At 37.7% G+C, this 23,996-nt stretch overlaps 2 protein-coding genes across 4 annotated transcripts in view; both read right to left on the bottom strand.

Moving 5' to 3' along the window:
• The window catches only part of LOC121955216 (NHS-like protein 1), a 133,432-nt gene extending 130,272 nt beyond the window's left edge, over positions 1-3,160 (bottom strand). Inside the window, 1 exon segment of the mRNA XM_088089237.1 lies at positions 2,535-3,160. Within this exon segment, the coding sequence (XP_087945363.1) occupies positions 2,535-2,853 (319 nt within the window). The 5' untranslated portion in view covers positions 2,854-3,160.
• A 4,878-nt stretch (positions 3,161-8,038) lies between these two features.
• acbd3 (acyl-Coenzyme A binding domain containing 3) lies at positions 8,039-23,168 on the bottom strand. 3 transcript variants are annotated; one of them, XR_015779108.1, is made up of 9 exons: positions 22,851-23,167; positions 18,999-19,140; positions 17,996-18,136; positions 17,637-17,795; positions 17,059-17,233; positions 14,275-14,521; positions 12,607-12,894; positions 10,939-11,221; positions 8,039-10,898 (listed from the first exon to the last, which is right to left on the bottom strand). XR_015779108.1 is itself a non-coding variant. In XM_042503390.2 (8 exons), exons 1-8 carry the CDS (start codon positions 23,116-23,118, stop codon positions 11,007-11,009), a joined length of 1,632 nt encoding a protein of 543 aa, XP_042359324.2. In that variant the 5' UTR covers positions 23,119-23,168; the 3' UTR covers positions 8,039-11,006. The 3 variants fall into 3 exon arrangements, 2 of the variants coding, with proteins under 2 accessions (XP_042359324.2, XP_042359323.2); XM_042503390.2 differs by having other exon boundaries at positions 8,039-11,221; positions 12,607-12,891; positions 22,851-23,168; XM_042503389.2 differs by having other exon boundaries at positions 8,039-11,221.
• Positions 23,169-23,996: the final 828 nt, after the last annotated feature.

The following is a 23,996-nucleotide window of genomic DNA, read 5'->3' as shown; positions in this document are numbered from 1 at the left end:
TGGGGCGATGTGGGAGCTGGAAACTACAGATCGCTGAGAACCACACACTGCATTCCAGTCTACTCTCTCACACCTTGTCCTCAGCTGCTAGCCTTCGCTGCACTGAGTGACTGAGCGAATGACTTAAACTGAACAAAGGTATAAAAAGGAACTCCCAACCCCACCTAGGACTGGATCAAAACTTCAATAGGTGCAGATAACAGACACATGCCATGCGATAACTCAGGGGATTAGTTAAACGTCTGGTCGCTGTCATGTAGCGGGTACCCCCTAAACCTTTGATTCACAACTGGTAGGTTGAGTTCTTTTATTTGGAAGTGCCATTTCTGTTTCTTTGTGTAATATGTTTTATGTTTTTGTGTTCGAAGCGTCGTGAAGTGTATAGTTTGTGAAATAAAATTGAATATGTTGTAATTAACAATGTGTGGACCTTGAACTAATGACTGGACCAGTTGGGAACCACTGCCCTTAAACACAGGGAGTATCAGTCTGTGTGTATGTGTGTTCGATCTATTGCTCATCATACATCACATTTGTTTGTGTCTGGGAACTGTCTGCTCATTTTATCATTTCCCTGGAACAAGTTTTTAAATCTGTGCGTGCGTGTGCTTGTGTGTGTGTGTGTGTGTGTGTGTGTGTGTGTGTGTGTGTGTGTGTGTGTGTGTGTGTGTGTGTGTGTGTGTGTGTGTGTTTGAAGAGTGAGTCACAGTCAGACCAAAGGCTGGGTGAATAGATATGAAGGAGGACATTAAAAAAAAGGAACAAAAACCCATGACTCAGAACTTTAATCCTCTTCCGTCACCAGTCTTCAGAAGAATTTGGGCTCCTCTGTTGAATCCTACTTTGCAACATATTTCAGAGTCAAATTAGATAAACAAAGAAGTCATGCAGGGAGTCAATGGGAAAACAAAATCCCTTAACTACTGCACTCATCAACAGGACCAAATAACAACCCATTAAATAGAAAGCAGTGGTATAAAGTAGCCTATGTACTCTCTTAAAGGCTCTACTACAGGTCTGTATCAGAGTGGACAACATTAAGGGCCTATCTCTGAATCTGTGCATGGCTGGCACGGCTGCCATAGTCTGAGTTAATATATAACCACTGTGTGTGAGACTACAGGACGTAGCTTTACAAGGTTAGCAAAACCACAAAGGGAATTGATTTTTTCAATCATCTTTGACCAGCTTTGTTTACATGCATAAAACAGCAAGATGAAACAGGATGGAAAAGGTTTGTGAGGCGTCCTGTGATCTCTCTGTCTTTTGAAGACCTGAACACAGATGGTGAGTCCGTTGAGAGGAAATCCATCATTTCTGACGGGACTCAACACCCTGATTAACATAAGTCTGAATCAAGACAAATACAGCCATGTGTCACCCCTCCCTGGTCCTTTACACAGGACGAAATGTGACAGTCACCTTGGACCTGACCAGCAGCTCTCTCTCCACACCAATCATGACAGAGCAGAACTTCAAATACAGATTAGTTTAACCCTTTAGAACCTGAGCAAATTAGCTTAATTTCTCACAAAAACATGCAACTTGCCAAGAAATTACCCCAAATTAGTAAGAAGTTACAAGACAAAAGACAAAAAAAGAGGAAAACAAAAACAAAGAAGGAAATGACCTAAAAATTACATTGAATGAAAATATGTATGTATATAAATATACTTTTTTTCAGGAGTTTTTCCTATTATTTATTTAAGAGTTTTCTAAGAATTGTCTCAGCCTCTTTTTTGTGTGAGGGTTGTTTTTTTTCCATTTTATGTGGTTGGGTTTTTTATAACTCACATTTAGTTCATGTTCTTGTCACTGTAATCTAATTTCTCACAATTTGCAGGACATCTCTCAAGAAGTTGCTCTTCGCCTTTATAGCCATCTTTTCAAAAGAAGCCAAACGGTTTTGCTCATATTTTTAAGGTTTATATGCAACACAAGAAAACTGATGTCAAAATATTATGAGAATCAAGTCATAACTTAATGAGAATAATATTACACAAAATATATTACTGACGTTGATCCAGATTTTAAGGATTAAAGTCAGAATTCCTCACTTCATATGTTATCTTATTTATTTCAGTAGTTTAGAAATAACTAAGCAGTGTAGTTGTGTGCACATCCAACCTGTTTTGTGGCCAGTTGCTGGATAAAACTACATATTAATGTAACACACAGAATAAATATCCGCACACTGGAGTACAGCTCCCAGTATTAAATTGACTACAGCAAGTTGTTGTGGTCAATTAAATATTAGGAATTCATCAATATTCATCTGTGGTAAGGAATCATGGCACACAAGCACCATGATACCATACATATGTATGTATGTATGTGTGTGTGTGTGTGTGTGTGTGTGTGTGCGTGTGTTCATTCATAATATACATATAAGCCTGTGTGTGTTTACAGTGACTGCTCTGGTTTAACCACAATATTAATAACTTATAGTACTGCTATGGGGGCAGAAATTTAAAGGTATAATCTCTTAGCTCTCATACTGCAGACTACCAAAGTTGTAAATAATGCAAACTTACGGATTTTGATTTTCTTGGGGTCAAACTTGCGGACTTCCCCCTGCAGCTTTTGCAGCCGCCCCTGAATCCTGCAGGATCTTCTGAACACCATCCCTGCCTCCATCTCGATGCCCAGGAAGATGTCGCTGGCATGTCGAGAAAGGTCGGAAAGTTGGTGAATTATGTTGGTCAACGTGTGACAGCCAACCTCATCCAGAGACGAGAACAAAACGGGTTTTCGCAGTTTGCGTCTCCCGGTTTCCTCCCTCGGTATCCAGCCATCCCTCGCCGATAACCTACTAACACGCCGCGGCTCGATGCTCCTCTGATAAAAGGGCATGTTTATATCATACCAATAACTCCAGCGGGACCGAAAACTGTTCACGCAAAAAAACACAGCTTTAAAACAAATCCAAAACGCACCGCCGTCCTTTGGTTGCTATAATTTCAATATAATCCTTCAATCCCGCCATATTTTTGTTTTGCAAAGCATGGGACTTTGTGCTGCTGTACACCGGAGACGTTGCCTCGCAAAGTCTATTCAAATTCAACCAGACAGAGAGCAGGCTGGAGAGAAGAAAAAAACACAAGGAAAAGTAGGAAAAAGTACAAATGAAAACCCGGGAATTACTACAACCACCTGTAGCCACTGGAACTGGAGCCAGATACACAGAGGGGACTTTACCTGCCTCCCGTCGGAGAGTCCGCGGCGGTCTGATGGAAAACCTGGACCGGAGATCCTCCAAACTGACCCGGAGGACAAACTGCGAAATCAGGAATATAAAATACTAAAGTCACGATTTTATTAGTGCCTTCATAAACCAATATGTCGAATATAATTTCACATTAACGCATATTCCTTATTTAATGACACCTCCTGTGATTAGGAGTAATGAAAGGTAGACTGATATCTTCTTTTTTTTAATTTTCTTAATTCATTTTTAAAGATAACTGATGTACCATGCTAAATTAACCCCTTGAAACCTGAGAAAACTGCTAGGCTATGAATTCTGTAAAAACATGCAAAAAAGGCAATAAGCAATGGAAGAAGAAATGACCAAAACATTAACAAATAATAAGTATGAATTACAAGACATTCCTTTTTTTAAAAAAAAAAAAAAAAAAAAGAAAAAAAAAAGTTAATTTTAAAAAAAAGAAAAGAAAAAAAAGGGGGCCTGGTAAAGGGGCCTAAAAACTATAATAATTGTGTAACATAATTTAAAATATGCAATTGTGTTAATTAGAAGTATAGTTTTCCCTAGCTTTTTCCTTTTTTCCCTCCAGGTATTTTTTGCTAGCTTTTTGAAAACAATTTTCTAAATCTAACAATTTCTTGCAATATGTGAAACATCTTTTAGCAATTTTGCCCTTTTCCCATGTTTTTGAATGAAATCAAACAAATCTGCTCTGGGTTAAAAATGTTACTTTAGGTTAATTAATGTGGTATTTCTATATTAAATATCCTTAGGCCTATAACGTCACTAAATGCTGACTGAACCCATCAAACCCATTCCCCTCCTAATTGCCTTATTGCTAAGTTTACAGATACTGATACTTTCTCTTTTTCTTATAAACATATTCATGTGAAATGTCCAAAAGATTTTGGACAGATGGATTGTCACTTCTTTAAAACTTATAATACAGTTTACTCTTTTAAAATTTGGGATATTCATTTTTACTATTAATTTTTAGAAATGTGGTAATCCAGACAACAGCGCTCTTGAACATGTGATTAATTTTATTCTAAATAGTTATTTTTTTTATACAGAAATTCACTGTCCAAAGTAACTTCCTATTTTTTTTAACTTTCAACTACTAGTGAAGGCTCCTATCAATCCCTGTTTATTGAGAAACAAAAAGTGTCTGTTTATTTTGTTTGTTTTTTATTCTCTTCATACATGTTATTCAGATTTTTTTTGTTTTGTAAACATATGTTGTGATCATAGACTGGATGTTTTGTAGGTGTTCATTGTTAAAATAAATAAATAAAACCCATGCTAATAAAACCACTCTGAGTTCCTAATAAACAAACTCAATTAAACGGAGATATAAGGACATGAAATAAAAATGTAGTCCTATAATCATGCATACATTAGCTAGTTTCCACAGTTGGCAACCAACCCTTAGCACGGCTGTATCATGGAGTCATTTGGGTTATTTATTTTAAATAGTTTAAATTTAATATCTACGGTTAAAATGAAGAAATCTTGGTTTGGGGTTTTTGATAAATAAACCTAATTAAGAGGAGAAATACGGACATCAACGTCGCCTGTTGGTGTTAGCTAACCTAGCTTTAGCATAGTTACAGTGTAGCTTGAGTTATTTATGCTACAGCTAACTATTTATTTATTCAAGTTAAGAGTAGCTTCCACGTAGCAAGAATTCGTCACTTCTTGAACTACTTTTAAAATATATATTTTGTAATATTTCACTGGTGACCTAGTTACACAACACTATTGACAAGCTAACCTTAGCTTATAAACACGTTATGTTGCGTTAGCCTACAGGTTTTCGTCAACGCCTTCATTTTTAAACAAAAGATATATCAGTTGTTTGCTCGTACCGTTTTAAATAAGCCGTGGACAAAGCATTGTCTGCACACTTGTCTCTGATTTATGTCCTCTGTGTGTACATGGCATGTTTGTCCTGTCCACCGCCTGTCATTCCCACCATCGCTCAGGGGACAAACTGTCCTCATTGGTAGCATACCTTTCACCCTGCTCGCCTTAAAACTTGTAAACTTGAGGCCGCAGATTCTTCTCAAAGTCTGACAAACTATGTCCAGCTGTTGAAATGTGTCTCTGTGATATTATTTGTGCCACCTGGTGTCCTGTAGTGAAGACGGCAGCTTCAAATGAGCCTCTGTGTGCATAGTTTTTCCACTGTCTGTGTGCTTATTACTGAACTAACTGGGAAACTTCGTATTCCTCTCCTGCTGTGTACATTGTAGTAGTGGAAGAAGTATTTAGATCATTGACTTGAGTAAAAGCACTAACTGTTAAAATACCCGGTTACAAGTAAAAGTTCTGCATTGGAAATGTTACTTGAGTTAAAATAAGTGAAGTAAAAGTACCCAATGTAGAAAAAACACACCTAAAAAAAATCTGAATTATAATAAAAATAGAAACAAAAAACGCCCCAAAATAAAAATATATATATAAAAAAAAAGACACAAAATACTCATTTTTTTAAGAAGGATAAAAACATACGCCCAAAAAATCAAAATTATAAAAAAATACCCTCAAAACTTAAAATTATATTAAAAAAAAAAAAAAAGAAAAGCACACTGAAAAGCCAAATATATTCTTTTAATTAAAAAACATTGAGAAGAAAACACAGCAAAACTAAATTTAAAAAAAAGAACAACCGACACAAAATAATCTTTTTTTACTTGAAGGAAAAAAAATGCCAAAAATCAAAATTACAAAAGGAATCCCCAAAAAATAAAATTATGTTTAAAAAATAAGAAAAACTCAAAATTATATTTTAAAAAAGCTCCCTTAAAACTCAAAATGATTTAAAAAAAGAAAGAAAAAGAAAAACTAATTAAATGTTTATCTTTTATATTTTTTATATCTCTATATGTTTATAGTTGGCAATTAACTTACTGTGAATCAATGGATTGATTAATCAACCTATCATTGCAGCTGACTTGTATAGACTATTCTTATGTTTTTATGCAAAAACTCTTAATCTGATAAGTAAATAAACCATTAAGATAAATCTAGTGAAGTAAAAAAGTACATTATTCCCCCCTAAAATGTCGTGGAGTGAAAGTATAGAGTTGCATGAAAACATTTTTATTTAATTACAGTACTTGATTAGGCCAAGTGTACCTAGTTACATTCTACCACTGATACATGGTGGTAACAGTTTAACATTACTCGTTATTAGGAGTGCTGACACAGCTGTCCTCTGAACATGGTGACGTCCAGGATGCTGTGGAAAACAGTAAAGGAAAGGCAGATTGTCCTGTTATCCTGTTACACACTGCATGACTTCCGCATTTGTCCTTCCCTCAGCACAAAACGTGTCTGACAGGAGAAGATGACACATTCATCTCTGGTGGAAAAAGGAACAAGCTCATTCTGTTCTATTGTTCCAGGGACATTTTCAGTGTCCTCACATTCCCAACATTTCCTCCTCCTTCTGTGTAAATGTAATCTTTTGAAACGTAAAGGTCCTTCCACATGTTACTGCTTTAACACACAGGCTAACAGACCTTTTTCACAATAGACTTTGTGGCTTCTCACAAGTATTTAACCCCTTGAACCCAAAGCAAATTGGTTTGATTTCTTTCAGAAACATGAGGAAAAAGGCAATGACCAAATAGTCAAGAACAGTCCCACAAATTGAAAAAAATTACTAGATTTAGACTTATTTTTTCTTTAACTATTTCATAATACGTAATATTATATAATCTTTTTATAAAGACTAGCTATACCTTCTAGGCAGTTTATTTCAGGTCACTTCCTTGTTTGTTTTTTTTTCTTTCCTTTTTTGCTGTTATTTTCATTTTGTTTTTTTGTTTTGTTTTGTTTTTTTACTTTTTTCTAAATTTTTGCTTATTTCTTGTTCATTTATTCTTAAATTGCTCATTGCCACATACGTTTACTTACATAAAACAAGCCACTTTGCCTAGGTTTCAAAGGGTTAACATTACAAATGCACCCCAGTTAATTTTACTGATTACACTTGTGTTTATTGTGCTATAACATGTCAAAATGTCTGCTGGGAACAACATTAGTAAACTTGCATTTATGAAAAATCTGAATATCTGGGAAAATTAGTTTCATATTTTGAAAATCCTCTTGATTGCTGCGTCAAGTCTGACCAACAACTCCAAAATTTGACTAAGAAATTTGGTACAACATATCAGAGTGCTTATGTAGAAATTAGGGTTGGGGTACTTTATCTTGATTATCATGGGTAAAATGCGTACACAGATGTAGTTTTATTAATGCTAGTGATCATTCTTAATTTATCATTTTTTTGTTTATTTTTAAAGAGAATTTCATGCTTAGAAAAAACCCAAGACATTTAGTACATCGCCTGTCTGAGTTGACTTCATATATGCAGAAACATGGCAGACAAACCTAAGTTTGGGCCAAAGTAATTAACTTTTTATGGAGTTACATATTGTAATGTATTTCTTTATATGGTATTAGATTGTAACTGTTAATTTCTGCCTATGTTGTAAGTAACCCAATTCAGTTAAAAAAGTTATTTATTGGCATTAGTCAGATAAAGGAATATTTTTAGAAGTTTTAGATGTTTGTGACAAAATCACTCAGTAATAATAAGCTCGAAAACTGATTCTCAGTCATAAACTCACACAAACAACACACCAAATTTGGAAGAATAACTTTCCAACTCAGGAAATAGAACCATCCGAGGAGTAAGTGAATGCAGCATTAGGTCTTTTTATCTGTTTTTATACATTGAATAAAAGAAAGGTTTGAAAGTTTGATCGTATAAAATGAAATAAAATAAAAATAGAAAAGACAAGTAAACAAACTACCCAATTCTAGAGATGAACATAAGTTTAATCAAGATTAAATATATGCCCAAAAAAAGAAAGATCTTGCAACTCATAAGAGATCCAAACAAGTCAAAACAATACAAAAAGATGAGCTTTTTCTGTCTGTCATGTCAATAGAGTCTTATAATTTTATACTTCCTACGAGTTTTGGACTTTCATTCGGGGTAAAATGTATACATATTTCTCATTCACCATATTTTACAGTGCATTGATTCTCATAACCATAGCCTTCTTTCACGTTTAAAAACCCACAAATAAACTCATTTATAGAATTATTTACATACAAGGCTTGAACAAGTCGACTCAAACCAAATCTGGTGAGCGATAATAAGAAAAACAAACATCACACATCAGAACATATGGGAACTTTTCGGCTTGGTTACGCCATCATGACATTTTGTTACACAAATCACCAAATGGATAGGAGGCAGGAGGAGTGGCCTCAAATTAAATAATATGATGAACTAACACTCAGCGAGGACGTGAGGATTACTCAGCTTGGAAGTTATTCCGTCTCTGTGTCTTTAAAGTTTGGTTGCATACACACACAAAAATGTACAAAAAGACTTCAATGAGTGATAAAGTGAAATCAAATGTCTCCAACGCCTTTTGCACACACTGCTCATAATGCACCGAGGTGTTAGGTACACAAAGCCAGCATATAATGTGAAACTGAACAGAATGAATCTAAAATATGGCAACAAATTAACTTAGAAAAAAAAAGTTGAAACACTTTAACATTACAACTGAGTTAGTAAGCAACCACGTCACCAAAGACACAAAAAGAAGTCTACATCATCTCACTTTATTCACGATAACTTACTTGAGATGACAATTTGAGTTAAATCATTCCAGGAGGGGAAAAAAAAACCAGAACACTGTATTCTGTGTTTTTTGATTTCTGAGCGCTGCGGAGATATAACAGTGTCATGACCTCCGAAACATGGAATAATTTTTATTGTTAGGCGTATTTGTGCATCAAAGCTGAGAACAGCATCTCCAAACAAACACTAATAAACACAAAAAAACTCCCAGGTAATATTAATATAACATCCGCTGTAATACTAGCTCCTATTTTCTTGGTTCTTTCATGGAGAACTGATTACCAAAGGGCAGCTGATGATATAACATCATCAGTTATGTGATAATAGACAGATTGAAAAAAATGAGGAGAAAAGGGGAACAAATATGTATTTAGTAATTTGTTTTTTAACTTCTTATAGTGTGTCACACACCGAGATGTTTGCGTTTACAAAGCCAGAAAGCTGACTTTTCCATGTGCATCTTAAGTTATATTCACTCCTTTAACACCCTAAGTTCACCCTAAACCCTGGAAATATATGGAAGCAAACGAAAGGCAAAAGTATCAGAATTTTAACAGAATAATTAATATTGAAATTAAAACACCTCTAAATTCACAACAGTGAAATATTTTTTATCTTAAAAACAATGTATCTGAATACGTCTGTTCTGAATTTACTGCTACGAAATTAAAATGTGAAAAATTTTAATTTGCTTTTTCAAAAGCTGAATTTGTTTATTCTTTTCATTTTGTTATAAATTCAAATTCAAAAATACGTTTCATAATTTAAAAAAAAAATCAGGTTGCTCAAATTCGATTGGTTAAATGAATCTAAAAATACTATTTGAAAACATTTAAACAGCAGGACAGGATAGGCAGTTGAGCCTGAATGTTTTGAGTCCGTGTTGATTTTGTCTGATGTCTCTTTAAGCTTTTTTAAACATTTTATTTATTTTTACAAATTTTTCAATCTGAGCAAACTCAATCTATTTTTGAAACTTATATTTTTGAAACTGAATTTTTTGACATTGTAAAAAAAAAAAGCTTTTTAAATCGTAATTAAATTAATAATAATAATTTCAAAGAGGTAGATTTAGAGCAAATAGATTTAGACGCATCATTTTCAAAAATTTCAATATTAAGTATTCAGTGGCTGTTAAAATTCTAATATTTATGTCCCTTTTTTGCTTCTATAGAATGACTTCTTGCCTGTCCTTCATAAATTTTGCCAGTCGGCTCCTTTAAAAAAACAAAACAAAAAACTACTGGCTCACTGTCAATCAGACTGTATCTAGAAATAACAGTGTTTTGTGTAGGAATAAGCCAAAAAAAGAGCTCTGCTTCCATTAAATATCCTCTCAGATCTTCATGTAGGCATGGTAGCAGGAGGAGAGAATAACGGACTACTGTTTAACAACAAAAAAAGATGATTAAGTTTGTGTGTAATGGTGTTTTTAATGTGTGTGAGAGACTTGGCAGAGACCAGGAGCTCTCTGTGGAACAGAGGCATAGTGTTATGAAGTACATTTGCAATATAATTAGATTTTCAACATTGTCTGTGTTCTTGTGGGATAAACGACCACTATTACCACCAAACAGCAAACTCGCAGAGTGCTGGACTCGCCGGGTTTCTGTTTCACGGTCATGAAAGCGTCACTCAGGGCAGAAGCAGCCACAAGGCCACGTTGGACAGTGTTGGGCTGGGGAGGTGACAGAAGAGGAGCCCAGGGTGAAAAGTGGTAAAATACAATGTGAGAGCAAAGTCCTACAGCTTGGTCTATGTGAGCGCAGCGAGGACAGGTGGTGAATATACAACAGGAATACACACTCCTCTTCCAAGGGCTCGATGACGGGCTCTAGCATGGGTGTATCTCGGGACACGCATACACATACGGTACATACATATTAGTCCAATCTTCAGACTAGCGCTCCAGATGTGTCTCTTTGTCACCCTCTGGTGGTTTTCTCCAGAATAGCTCTGGCATCACTTTCTCTTTCTCATACACACACACATACAGGCTGCCATCGCACAAATCTCCACCTACACACACACACACACACACACACACACACACACACACACACACACACACACACACACATATATGAACATACACACTCCTTGGCTCCCCTGTGTCTGTATTCAGGCTTATCTGGTGTAGTAGACTCTGTAGTAAACACTCTTGGAGCGCCAGAGTGAATAGGAGTTGTCAAACTTGAGCAGGTAGACTCCACGGCCGGGGTACTGGTGGCTGCCGGCGTACACCTCCTCATGACAGTCCCGCCGGTACACCGGCACAATCTCATCCACCTGGGGCTTCCCTGCCTCCTTCTTCGCCTTCTCCTCCTCATTGGGAGGATCACCTGAGGACACAGGGAGAACGTATCAAGCTGAGACAGAAAGCATGAGGGAATCAGCCCGAGTCTTTAACTGTATACATATACACACACACACACACACACACACACACACACACACACACACAAGGTTTCTTTTGACAGCTTGACTATAATTATGTAATCCCATCATTGACTTTAATTTTGGGGAGTTAGATTTGTGCCTCAAACCTGAACATGCAATGGTGATTGGTAGTACTAATAACTAGAGCTGCAACAATTATTTATAGTCGATGAGTTCTAAACTACTGAATTAACTGTCAACTCATTTGATATTTAATTCATTGGTTCGAGTGACATTTTTAAGAAAAACATTTTTTTCCAAATTTTCTAGTCCCCGCTTCTTGAAAGTGAATATTTTCTGGGTTATTTGGGTTTCTTTTTTGCTTTTCTATGACAGTAAACAATATCTTTGGGTTGTGGACAAAACAATACATTTGAGGATGTCATCTTGGGCTTTGGGAAACAACGATTGACATTTTCTCCATTTTTCTGACATATTATAGACCAAACAACAAATCGATTAATCAAGACACAATCGATAGAGAAAAAAAATTATCAGTTGCAGATATTTTGAGCTCAATAGTTTTTTCTTTACTCAAAATCTCCCATTTCATTTTTCTATCAAACTGTATTGTACTGCAAACAATACTGCGTATACCCCGGTGAAGTTTCAGGAAGAAATGAAAAAACAGATACCCACAATGCCTATCGCTAACTTATGGGATCAATTTTTTTCTTTTAAGATTTGTTTTATGGCTTTTTGCTTTTATTTGACAAAAACAGCACAAGGGTGAAAAGGGGAGGGAAAGAGGGGACGACATGCAGCAAAGGGCTGCAGGGTGGAACTGAACCTGCGGCCGCTACGGTAAAGACACAGTCCCTGCACATGGGGCACCCACTCCACTAGATGAGCTACCGGGCGCCCCATGAGAACCAATCTTACACAAAAGTTGCATGTTTATGACAAAATTTGATACAATCTCCTGTATGAAAGAAAATATGTTACACCACACATAAAAACACAACTCCTACTACAGCTGACATTCAGTGAAGTTTAGAAGAACTGGCATATCTGCCAAAGGCTTACTTGTACACTTTATGTAACTAACAAAACCACACCAATCTCACTGCACGGGATTGCCATTTATCTTATCAAGTTATTGCCACAATTCCATTTCTGTTCACACCACTGCTCTGGTTTCCACCAAAGACCACAAGCAGGACTTTCTTGGTCTCTGGGAGAACTAGACATGTTTAACAATGGCGTAGGCAAGCTCTGAACATGAGATAAGAACACAATGACTGAAAAATGCAGTCTTATGCACACACCCTTCCCACCCACACCTCACCTTCATCATCCTCGTCCTCATCACTGGACTCTGACACATGCACGCTGACCGAAGCAGAGGCAGCGTCCGTCCACTCGAAGAAGACCCCGAAGCCGATGTCATAATAGTCCGTGGCAAACTCCCAGAACAGGTAGGAGCCCTCCTCGTGTGTGGGCACCCGCACTGTCACCACCTCACCACGCCCCACTGTGATCACGCTGTCTGCGTCCTGCCGGATTTTCTCCTTGAAGTCCTTGATCTGTGGCCGTGTCCACATGGAGGGAGCGGCTATGACTGGAGGGGAGTCTGCTGTGATGGAGAGACATGAGACTTTTTACAATCTCTTGGAAGTTTCCAATTAGGATAGAATTACATTTTTATTTCCTAATGAGAGATTTCCTCCCAGTATAGGCCACCTGATCATGTCACAGAGAGATCTAGATACAGCATCATGTGGTTGTACGCCTCTGTGCACCAGTCAAGTTCACAGTTTACATCCATGCCTGCGAAAAACACATGCTTCACACACATCTTGCCCCCAGCAGCAAAGAAGACCTATACAATCAGCACACTTTCAATGTGGACACCCAAGGTTATGGTGGACAACATATTTTAGGAGGTCACTGTGACCTTGACCTTTGACCACCAGATTCTAATCAGTTCATTCTTGAGTCCAAGTGGACATTTGTGCCAAATTTAAAGAAACTCCCTACAGACCATCTTCAGATAATGCGTTCACAAAAATGAGACAGATGCAAGGTCACAGTGACCTTGACCTTTGAACACCAAATTCTAATCAGCTCATTGTTGAGTCCAAGTGAATGTTTGTGTCAAATTCAAAGAAATTCTCTAAAGGAGTTCTTGAGACATCACTTTCACAAGAATGAGACAAATGCAAGGTCACAGTGACCTTGAGCTTTGGCCACCGAAATCTAATCAGTTCATCCTTGAGTCTGAGTTTGTGCCAAATTTGGAGAAATTCCCTTTAGGTGTTCTTGAGATATCACCTTCACAAGAAGGAGACGGATGAGGTCACAGGGACTTTGACCTTTGACCTTCGACATTTGAACACCAAAACCTAATCAGCTCATCGTTAAGTCCAAGTGAATGTTTGTGCCAAATTTTAAGAAATTCTCTCTGAAGATATCGCATCACAAGAATGTGCCGGATGGACAACCCAAAAACATGATGCCTCCAGCCTCTGCTATCGCATAAAAATAGAGAAAGCATGTGTGCATGTGAGTTGTTTTTTTTTTGTATACCTGGCTCGCCATCCATCTTTCCTCAAAACAATATTTTGAGAGTGAATAGCCAGCCACAGTGGATTAATTTGGCTCTGGATGTGTGTGTTGGAGTAAGACCAAGACCTTGTTCACCTCTGGTGTAAGTGCTTACTTTCCTGTATGCAGAACGTGTGTTTGGATGATACCTAAACCCACAGCCTATCATGTATCACTTGTTCCAGCTTTTCTCCTCCCTTTCCCCTCCAGGTCACATCAACAAGGACACAGCAGATGAGAATCAGGTTTCAGGTTTGGTATAAAGCTTTGTTTGTTTGACAGAGAGCTCCCTCCTCTCTGCCCTGCAGCCATCAGCGACACAATAAAGAAAACGTAGATTCTTTCTGCATGAAGTCAACTCTGGTGGTTTGTGTTTTTTAAATGAGACAATAACATACTGCCCACTAACCTAATAAAGGCCCGTTCTCTGAGACCTCTTCTGCTGGCTCAGGCTCTGGCTCCCGGTCCATGCTCTCTGAGTACGAGTCTGACTGGCCTCCGTTGACTGTTGGTGTTTCCTCGCCAGCAGGTGGTGAAGCTGCACATAGCGGTCCAGCTGCTGAGGCGGGGATGGGTTCACCGCTGTTGAAGCCGCTAGATTCAAGAGTGCCCTGCACCATCGAATCAGCCTGCATCTGCTGCTTCTGTAAGGCCGCCTGGAGGAGAGGACGACAACACTGAGTCAATACACTGAAATTGTTTGTTTTTCTTTGGGACTCATTTATGTCTTTTTTGGCCAATGAGGCATGTATCGCTGACTGAAAGGGAAATGTATGTTTTAATCTAATTTTGTTTTATTACTTTGATATTAGTTACTAATCAATTTTTAATTTTTATTTTTTGTTCTATTTATCTATGTATTTATTTGTTATTTCTAATCTCATTAATTCATGGATTTTGGTTGATTTGTAATTTGTTAATATTATTATATTTATTGTTATTGTCATTGTTCATTTTATTTTCGTTGAATGTGGGGGTGTTTGACTGGGTAAGGGGATGCATATTTGTATATTCATGTGCATTTTTTGATGTGCATTTAATACTTCGATAAAAATATTGTTTAAACAAAAGTAGGGACATAAACCAAGAATGTTATATTTCTACAATGCTGTTGGAAGGATCACAAATTCCTGCTTCAAACAAATTACATCACATTCACTTTATCTTTATACAGTCACCTTACCTACTTACTGTTTTACCACGTCCCTGTTTACATCATAGTTTACTCATGCTGTAATTACTGTCTTCCACAAATATACATTACTTATGTTATATTATATCCCTACATTTTAACTTCTGCACCATTTTACTGCATGTCTCCAGGGTTTTTATCAATTAATTTTCAAAACCTTTCCCTAAGTTTTGCATAAAATTTTACTCCACTTCTATGACTTTAGTTAAGTAGTTTAAAATGGGCAGGCCTAAAAAGCAGTAGAGCCATACATTATTAAACACGCACTTCCCAGGCATTTACGGATGCGTAAAGTGCTAGCGCTTGCAACTTTTACTCCCTAATTAGACATTCCTTCTGCCAACTAGCTGCATACATCTGTAGCAGTATAGACCAAACCAGCACATGCAGATACTTTGCAACATGTCAAGGCCTCGCAGAAAACTGATGATACTGTGATGAACTCTGCTGCCCACATCATTACCAGAACCCCTTACATAGAAAACATCACCCCCACCCTACAACAACTTCACTGGCTCCCTGTCAAACACTGCATTGATTATAAGATTCTCATTCAGTCCATCAAGGCTCTCCACAACCTCGCACCTCTGCATCTCTCTGTTCTCCTTCATCCTTACAAATCCTCCTGTACTCTTTGGTCTTCCTTCTCCACCCTCCTCACTACTCGTCCTGCTCGTTTATCCTCTATGGGGTCCAGAGCTTTTAGCCGTGCAGCCCCTCATCTCTGGAAGTGCCTCCCACAAACCATCTGTGATATCGACTCCCCAACTTCAAATCCCGCCTCAAAACACACCTTTTTAGACTTTCCTATGCTGCGTAATGTTATTGACCTTCTATATATTTAAAGCTTTTTACTGCATATTGTTTTCACTTATGTCCTGATACTTTGCTGTTTTGTTATTGTTGTTTGTGTAAGGTGAGCTTGAGTGTCCTGAAAGGCTCCCATAAATAAAATGTATTATTATTATTATTATTATTATTAGATGGATATACAATTTGATGTTTTTCTAATGTGTTTGGATTCTACTTTTAAAAGATCTGTATGCATTTATTTTTTGTTTTGTAGATATGTTTGGTAATTATTTTGCAACTTTGTCCGAATCTAGGCCTCCATGATACTTAAATAAATGAAGGTTGACCACCATCATGTCCTCTCAGTTTTCCCCTGTCTAAGTGGATGAATGACCCAACATTGTGACTGAATATTGCTTATCTTGACATCTGTTCATTTATAGATGTCTGGAATCGATACCTGGTTATTCGATTAAATATGTATATTTCATTGAATCACCAGGTAGAGTTTGGCTAAGACTTGTCTGTATATGACCAACCTGTTAATAACAGTTAATAGTTTGATCTACAGGCTGAGTTTTAGTTGGAGATGGCAGTGTGATGTTGCTGTACTGTCTGATTGTACCACAGCAGCCTCCCACTCGAGCTAATGTTAGCTATCCATCAGAAATAACTGTCAGCAGCATCATTTGGTGATTTACCACACTGACAGGGAACATTCATGTGTCCTTTGTGGCTCAAATCTCAGTGTGAAAGCTTCTATTAACCCGGTACAGAACAGTTTTTTTTGGCATTTTTCTGTTACCCTCATTATGTGACAGCACATTTCTTTCTCCCAGAAAAAGGGTGTGGGATTGGCGATGACATGATGCAAGCTGGTCAATGTGTGTTATGTGATACTAGTGATTCAAAGGTCACTCTGCATAATGTTAGACGTGTGTTTTGGATTTTTATTAACATATTTTAAACAATAGCCAAAGCAATGTATATTCAAAACTTTTCCAAAACATTTTTTTAATTTCAAACTTTCTTTTTTCTAATTTTATAACTTTTCCTCTGATCACCACATTTGCAGGCATTTAGGCTTGGCACATGACCATTTTTAATTTACTGTGGAGCTTTTAAATAAATGCTGCCAATACCTTAGCTTAATACTTCCATAAAATCAATCAATGAAAGTCTAGCCCTCTGTTAGTGATTACACAGTACCTGTTGCTGGGCCAGCTGGACCTGGTAGAGCTGCTGCATGTACTGCTGGTAGTGCTGCTCCTGGAGCTGACGGATGAGGCCCAGCTGTTGCTCTGGGCTGTTGGGGTACTGCTGAGCAGCATACTGTTGGAACTGCACTGCTGTCTGCGCATTCAATGCCGCCATTATCTGTTGCCTGAGGAAAAAGGGGCAGAGTTGGTGAGGAAGGAATTACAGGAGACGGAGAGGAGACAACGATGGACAGTGGAAAGTTGCAGGGCAGGGATACTCAACTTGCTTTGCTTGGGGGCCACTTTTGCAAAATGATAGGACGCCAGGGGCTTGTCACCGCAATCCCGTAAATATTTTTATAAGTTTAGGATGTTTCTTGGATTTTAGGATGTTTCTCAGATTTTAGGATGTTTCTAGGATTTTAAACTGACCCTGCAAAAGCGCTGTTGACAATCAATCTGTCAAAGCTCAAGAGCTGTCCCCCTGTAGATATCAGTGTTGTGGAAAGTGTGATGATCATGTATAAGTCACGCTGAAGTCAAATCAATATTTCCCAAACAAACACACACACGGTGATACAAACATACTTCTGCTGCTCAATCCGTAGCCTCTCCTCCTCTGCCTGTCTCCTTTCCTCTTCCTCTCTCCTCAGTCTCTCCTCCTCCTCCAGCCTCCGTCTCTCCTCCTCCTGCCTTTGTCGCTCCCTCTCCTCCTCCTCCAGTCGCTGGCGCTCCTCTTCTTCTTTCCTGCGAAAGAGCAAAGTAACAATGGACCTTATAAATTATGCAAATGGTCAACTTCTTTAAAAAAAACAGAAGCATTCCATCAGTCAATAACTGTCCAATCTTCCCGCTGCTGCTTCACAGTTTTGCTAGCTGCATGTAGGACAAACTGAGTCTGTATTTAGACACTAGAGCCTCGAGGGGACTGATGTCGAGCACCTTACCTTTTCCTCTCCTGCTCCTCCCTTTCGATTTTGTGTGAGGTGACATAGGGAGCAAAGAGGTTACAGCACTTGTTCAGCAGTTTGACAAACTCCACCATGGCGTCCTCCTTCTCCATGTTACCCAGGGAGGCCCATTCTTTCCTGCACACAGAGCGACGATCGAGGTGAGGACAAATAATACGTACAAGAGGGCAAACTGGGCTCATCCATTGAGTATTTTTGACTTGTTTTTAGATTACATAATACAATAAACAAGTCTATAGCATTTGAAACAACCATTGTTTCATTGGAACAAAAAACAATAAAACATGTTTTTACAGTCATAAGCATATTTTACTATTTGTTTGCAGATCAAAGATGTGAGCAATTAGTAGGGATGCAGGATAATATCAGAATGTCATCTGTATCAGCATTTATTGGCTCTAAAATTAAATACTGGAATATTCCAACATGCTGACTTCTGCAGATTTGACAAACAGATATTTTTATTTTTTTAATTAACAAAGTGAACACGTACAAAGCATCAACCCAGATTTGAATTATGTTTCTTATTTTGCACAATGAATGAATGACATATATTGCAAAGCATTGTATTTTATGCCTTCATCTGCTGGTGCGCCATCACCATAAGAGTACGCATAATGTGATGTTAATTTCACTGCAGAAGAGATTTGATGATGGCAAAAATTAAGTGGGGGAAAAAAGTGGATATATCCATATTGGTATCGGTTATTGGCAAAATGAGTTGTTATACATATCAGCATATCGGTCATCAGCATGAAAATCCAATACCATGCATCCAATTAGGGAAATAAATTTAATTTTTTTTTACTAAGTGTGTGGCTTCTTATGTCAAAGGTTTATATATATATATGATAGATACAAGGAATGCTGAGCACACCACAAATGTTTAATAGACATTAATACACCAAATTGTTGGAATATCTGCCATATTTCAAAGGTCACACCCACTGACACTCAAACAGATGTTTACTGTGGTTACCTGCGGTCATTGCCCAGCACATCAAAGAAGCCGACCTCTGGTGAAGCATCGGGATTATAAGGGCCCAGTAACACCTGTTTGTGCAGCGCGACCAGTCGGAGCTTCTCCTCATAGGTCGGGTGGAAGGCCTTTCCATCTTTGTCTGCAAGCAACAATGTGGAGGCGATGAGTTTGCGTTTATTTGTTTTTAATATCCAACAGTGAAAAGTGCCTGTAAATACTACAACAGCATACAGGGTTTCATATTCCTAAAAACTCTACTACTATCCTCATGGCAGGATGACGAATCTTATTTAATCCCAGTGGAGGCAAGGATCAGATTTATGTGTACAAGTTACGCAACGAGACCTAACCCTAACTGACTAGAAACACACGACTACAAATACAAAGCACTGATTACGATCGCAAAGAGTGGCGACCTGCCCAAAACCTGTTTGCACAGTCATCACAAGTGCTTTGCTCTGGTAAAAACAGCACAAATGTCCAGTGTTCAAAATTTAAAAAAAAAAAAAATGTGTTCAGAAAGCTTGCCATGTAACACAATTAACAACAACATGCCTTAAAGCCAAAGAGGGCAGGATTTACTGTATATTCATTTAGATTTTTAGGATACATTGTCATGTTTTGACACACTACTTCTTAACAAATAGGCTACAACATAATGAACTCAAATGAGGCTTTGATCTTGAAACTTAAAACAGATGTTGGAGATGGTTATATAATGCAATAATACATTTTACAAGTTGTATTTTAAACACAAAGAATGTAATAGATAAATGATGACAGTGAACTCTGTCTTAAAGGTCCCGTCTGTAGGAGTTAGGGAGACATATTGGCAGAAATGGAATATAACACGATAAGTATGCTTTCTTAAGTGTAAAATCACCTGAAAATAAGCATTATTGTGTTTTCATCAGCATAGTATGAGCTGTTTCTATCTACTTAAGGAGCGGGTCCTTGTCCACGGAGATTGCCATGTTGCACTGCCATGTTTCTACAGTAGCCCAGAATAGATAAACCAAACGCTGCATAGGGCCAGTTACGCTTTTGCATTGGCCACCAAAGTAAGCTGCCACTCCCCGGCAAGAGAGAAAGAGAAGCATATACTTTTTTAACAGACACTGCTGTATTCAGTGTTTTTCTCTGTTTTAATCACCAGGTCTGTTTGTTTCATGGAGGAAAAGACTTCTGCGGATAATTCAGCTCCTGGTAAAAAAAACCTCCTGAAAATGAATACTGAAGGAATTCTAACCAAGAGAAGTTTCAGCTGGTTGCAATCTTCAATCCTCACTGCTGGATGCCACAAAATCCCCCGGATTTTTACACACTGCCTCTTTTAAGGTGATGATATTTATTCAGACAGCCTGACAGATTGTATGCATGTAAAACACAAATATGAGCACAAGTAATCCACTTGTTTTACTGGATTTTCTGTTGGAGTAGTGGTAGCAGGGAGTGGTTTATGGATACGAGGAGGCGGTCAGGCTGTAAAGCAGGCCAGTGAGTCGTACAACACGTACAAAGTAAGTTCCGAAGACTTGGTGTCCTAGAACTGGTTTTAAAGACGCCCAGTGGAGACTGTAGATCGGTTTAATCCTAAACGGACAAACTAACTCCTACAGCCAGTGGTGGAATGTAACTAAGTATATTTAGCCAAGTACTGTACTCAAGTATGAGTTTGAGGTATTTACTTGAGTATTTTCTTCTCATGCCCCATTATGCCTCTAACCCGCTACATTCCAGAGGGAAATTTAACTTCACTAATTAACTGAAAGCTTTAGTCACTACTTTCTTTACAAATACATAAAAAGCGTAAGAAAAGTTTATAAAATGTGTTTTTGATTAATTAAGCTACCTTTCAGTTAATACAAATACAGCTGAAACAATTTATCCATTTATCATTTGTCTGATTGGCAAAAACAATAATTGGCAAAAGTCATTAGTCATTAAGTCATTTTCTAATTTATTTTGAATAATTTTGAGGGGTTTTTTTGTTTGTTGTTGTTTTTTAGATTTGTCTGCTTTGGATATGTTTACTTTACTTTAAGTAAATTTACCTGAATACACTTATTTACTTTTACTTAAGTAACATTTTCAATACAAGACTTTTACTTGTAACAGAGTATTTCCATGGTGAGCTATTAGTGTTTTACTTATGTAAAAGCAGTGGTGGGCAGTAACTAGGTACATTTACTTAAGAACTGTGATTGAGTACAGTTTTTGAGTATCTGTACTTAACTTTTTATAATTATAGTTATTCCTTCCTTTGGTTCCCCTTCATTTGAAAGACAAATATTTTACTTTGACTCCACTACATTCCTATGAAAGCTCTCATTATTTGTTACATTTACTTTTAAGTTAGTGGATGATTTTTTTTTCTTTTCTAAAATGCAAAAGTACATACAATGCAATCAGAGTTCTGTGTGTGGTTTGTTTGTCGAAGTGGCGTTCCCTCACTTCTACCTTGCGTGTGCTCATCAGTATTGACAGGTAAAGAAGAGATGTCATCAGCAGGTGCTTGTATTTGATTGTGTAGCGTTAGTACTGGCTACAGCAGCAGATGAAGATGAAGATTCCCCATCAGATACCTCAGGTCCATGTTTGAAGTTTTTTAAATATTTCGACAAGCTTTTCATTCTAAAAGGTTATACAAGTCATTTAGCGGGTTGATTAAGAGCCATTAGGTTCTGTAAATGTATTGTGACAATATACAACAATGCATCATGTTTTTAAAAAGTACTTTGAATACTTAAGTTGTTTTTTTCAGCAAGTACTCCAGTACTTTAACTCAGGCAATTATTTACTTTCTTTCACTTGTAATGGAGTAAACTTTGACCAGGAATAACTATACTTTGTAGGGGTCAACCGATATTGGTTTTTCAGGGCTGATACTGATATCAATTATTAGTAGTAAATGTAATACATTTGCCATAAAACTGGAAATCTTTTTGTCAATATTTAGAATTTGAAATATAACAAACTGCAACACAAAACTTTGTTTACATGTCATTAGCAAAAAATGTAATCAAAACTGAAACTTTAAACATCATAAACAGCGGTTTCCCTGCAACTTTTTTCTATTAAGTGAAAATTTAAATAAAATTTAAAAAAGATTAAACAAAAATGGCTTCTTATTTTTATTACAAAGTAAAAGTTTACTTTGCGCTTTTTAATCTTAATTTAATTAGTGATCAATAAACTAAAACGCCGATACAGATAATCAGCAAAATGCCAAACATCGACCCAATAATCGATCAGGCCGACTCTGACTCAAGTAAGAGAGTTTTATACTTTGTCCACAACTGAGTAAATGATCTGAAGACTTTCTCCACCGCTGTCTGCGGCACAGCAGGGATCTGCCAGGGTCTGATTCATGCAGGCTTCCGTCAGCCGCACCAGTGGCTGGGCAGGGCGTGTTTAAAGCTCCCAAACAAATCGCCATTCAGTTAGGATGGACAGCTTCTTTTATTACAGCAGTCTTTGGTTGATGGAGCAGTTGCATGACGAGCGAGCCAAACCCAAAGAAAGGTACACAGAGGACAGACAACACCATGCAAACAACAGTATAAAAATGTTGTCAGGCCACGCGCGGATGGACTGCTCGGGAGCGCTTATTTTACCCTCTAACAGCCGGCTAAAAGCCTGTTAGCAGCGTCGGCTCCTGGTTAGCTGTGAGGCTAATGTAATGTTGCGGCTGACAGCAGCAGCCCGGCGGTGACAGCTAACGGCTAACATTAGCAAACGGCTAACCCCAGGCAGCGCGAGCGTTTCGTCCCTAAAGTTAACGGTGGACTCGGTCGCTGTCTGCCGCTCTGCGTTAAAAAATGTCAGATTATAACAACTGTGAAATACCTTTGAAAAATTTAAGGCTCATTCCGTACAGCTCCAGCAGAGGAAAGCCCCATTTCCTCTCTATCGCAGATTTGGCTGTCTCTCCATCTTCGCCTCCCGCGGCACCCGGCGTGTCGGTCTCCGGTTCCGCGGGTTTGGGGTCCGGCTCCTCGACCTGGATCTGCTCGCCCTCCGGGTCCGGGCTGAGGGTGAGGCCATCGATGGAAACTTCGAGCCGGCTGGAAGTAGCACTGTCGAGGTCGCCGCTCTGAACCTCTGTCGCCATCATGTAGACTGTCAGCTGAAGCGGCCACGTACCTACTTCCGTTTAGACTTGGCGGAAGTTCCGGGAGTTTTTTTTTTTTTTTTTTCGATGTAAATAATGACGACGCTTTAACCGATAAAAGAAACAATTGCAGATTTTTTTCTTACACTTGATACTGTTATAAAACGCATTTTCTCACATTTTTGAGAAACATATGATATATACAATTTTTTTTAACAAGTCTACCTTACGCTAAGGGACTGTTCGTTGTTTATGAGGGGAGAGGAGGCGGTGCAAAACTGGGGGAACCACTTTAAATAGTTTTTAATTTACCAGATACATCATTGAAATTTTCTTAACGTGAGAGCACCGAAAATCTCACTGTCTTTTAAATGTATAATTTTTTGTCAGTGAGAGGAAATGTGTCTTTCAGTCAGATGAAACATAGAACAAATGAGAAATAAAAGAAGACATGTCAAGAAATTGTACATAAAACGTCATAAAAACAATTTACACGTTGAATCTGTTCTTAAGATGTATTTTTATTTTATATAAATAAGAGTGAGGGACCAATTCATTAAAAAAGTTTTGCTTTAAAACTTATTTTATATACAATTGAGCCTCCTAATGGAATGGACGGAGTTGGATGAATTTGTTTATTTCCTTTAGGAAATAGGAATTATAGCATGACTTATAAACTTGTCAGTGCTCTCTAGTAGACAAACTTGTTATTTCTGTGCTAGCTTCATGTTAAACTAATGCCAGTTTATTTGCAGTAAGCTAATATTGATTATCAATGTATCAGCTGTGTAATTTATTGATCCAACTCTAATATGAATTTACTTTATTTCAGTAAGAAATGTGATCAGAGGTGGTGTACACAACAAAAATATCACATTAAT

The sequence above is a fragment of the Plectropomus leopardus genome, chromosome 16, assembly GCF_026936395.1.
Source record: "Plectropomus leopardus strain MGB_pleo_1.0 chromosome 16, ASM2693639v1, whole genome shotgun sequence".
NCBI classification, from domain to species: domain Eukaryota; kingdom Metazoa; phylum Chordata; class Actinopteri; order Perciformes; family Serranidae; genus Plectropomus; species Plectropomus leopardus.
Note: the sequence above shows the minus strand (reverse complement) of the source record. Positions and strands in the feature narration are given on the sequence as shown.

Excerpts from the sequence above, each read along its gene's own strand:
- acbd3 (XM_042503389.2), bottom strand. The coding sequence starts at position 23,118 with ATGATGGCGACAGAGGTTCAGAGCGGCGACCTCGACAGTGCTACTTCC. Across the intron at positions 18,137-18,998 it reads GTGCTGGGCAATGACCGCAG|GAAAGAATGGGCCTCCCTGG; the intron begins GTAACCACAGTA and ends CTCTGTGTGCAG. Across the intron at positions 17,796-17,995 it reads GAGGAGCAGGAGAGGAAAAG|GAAAGAAGAAGAGGAGCGCC; the intron begins GTAAGGTGCTCG and ends GCTCTTTCGCAG.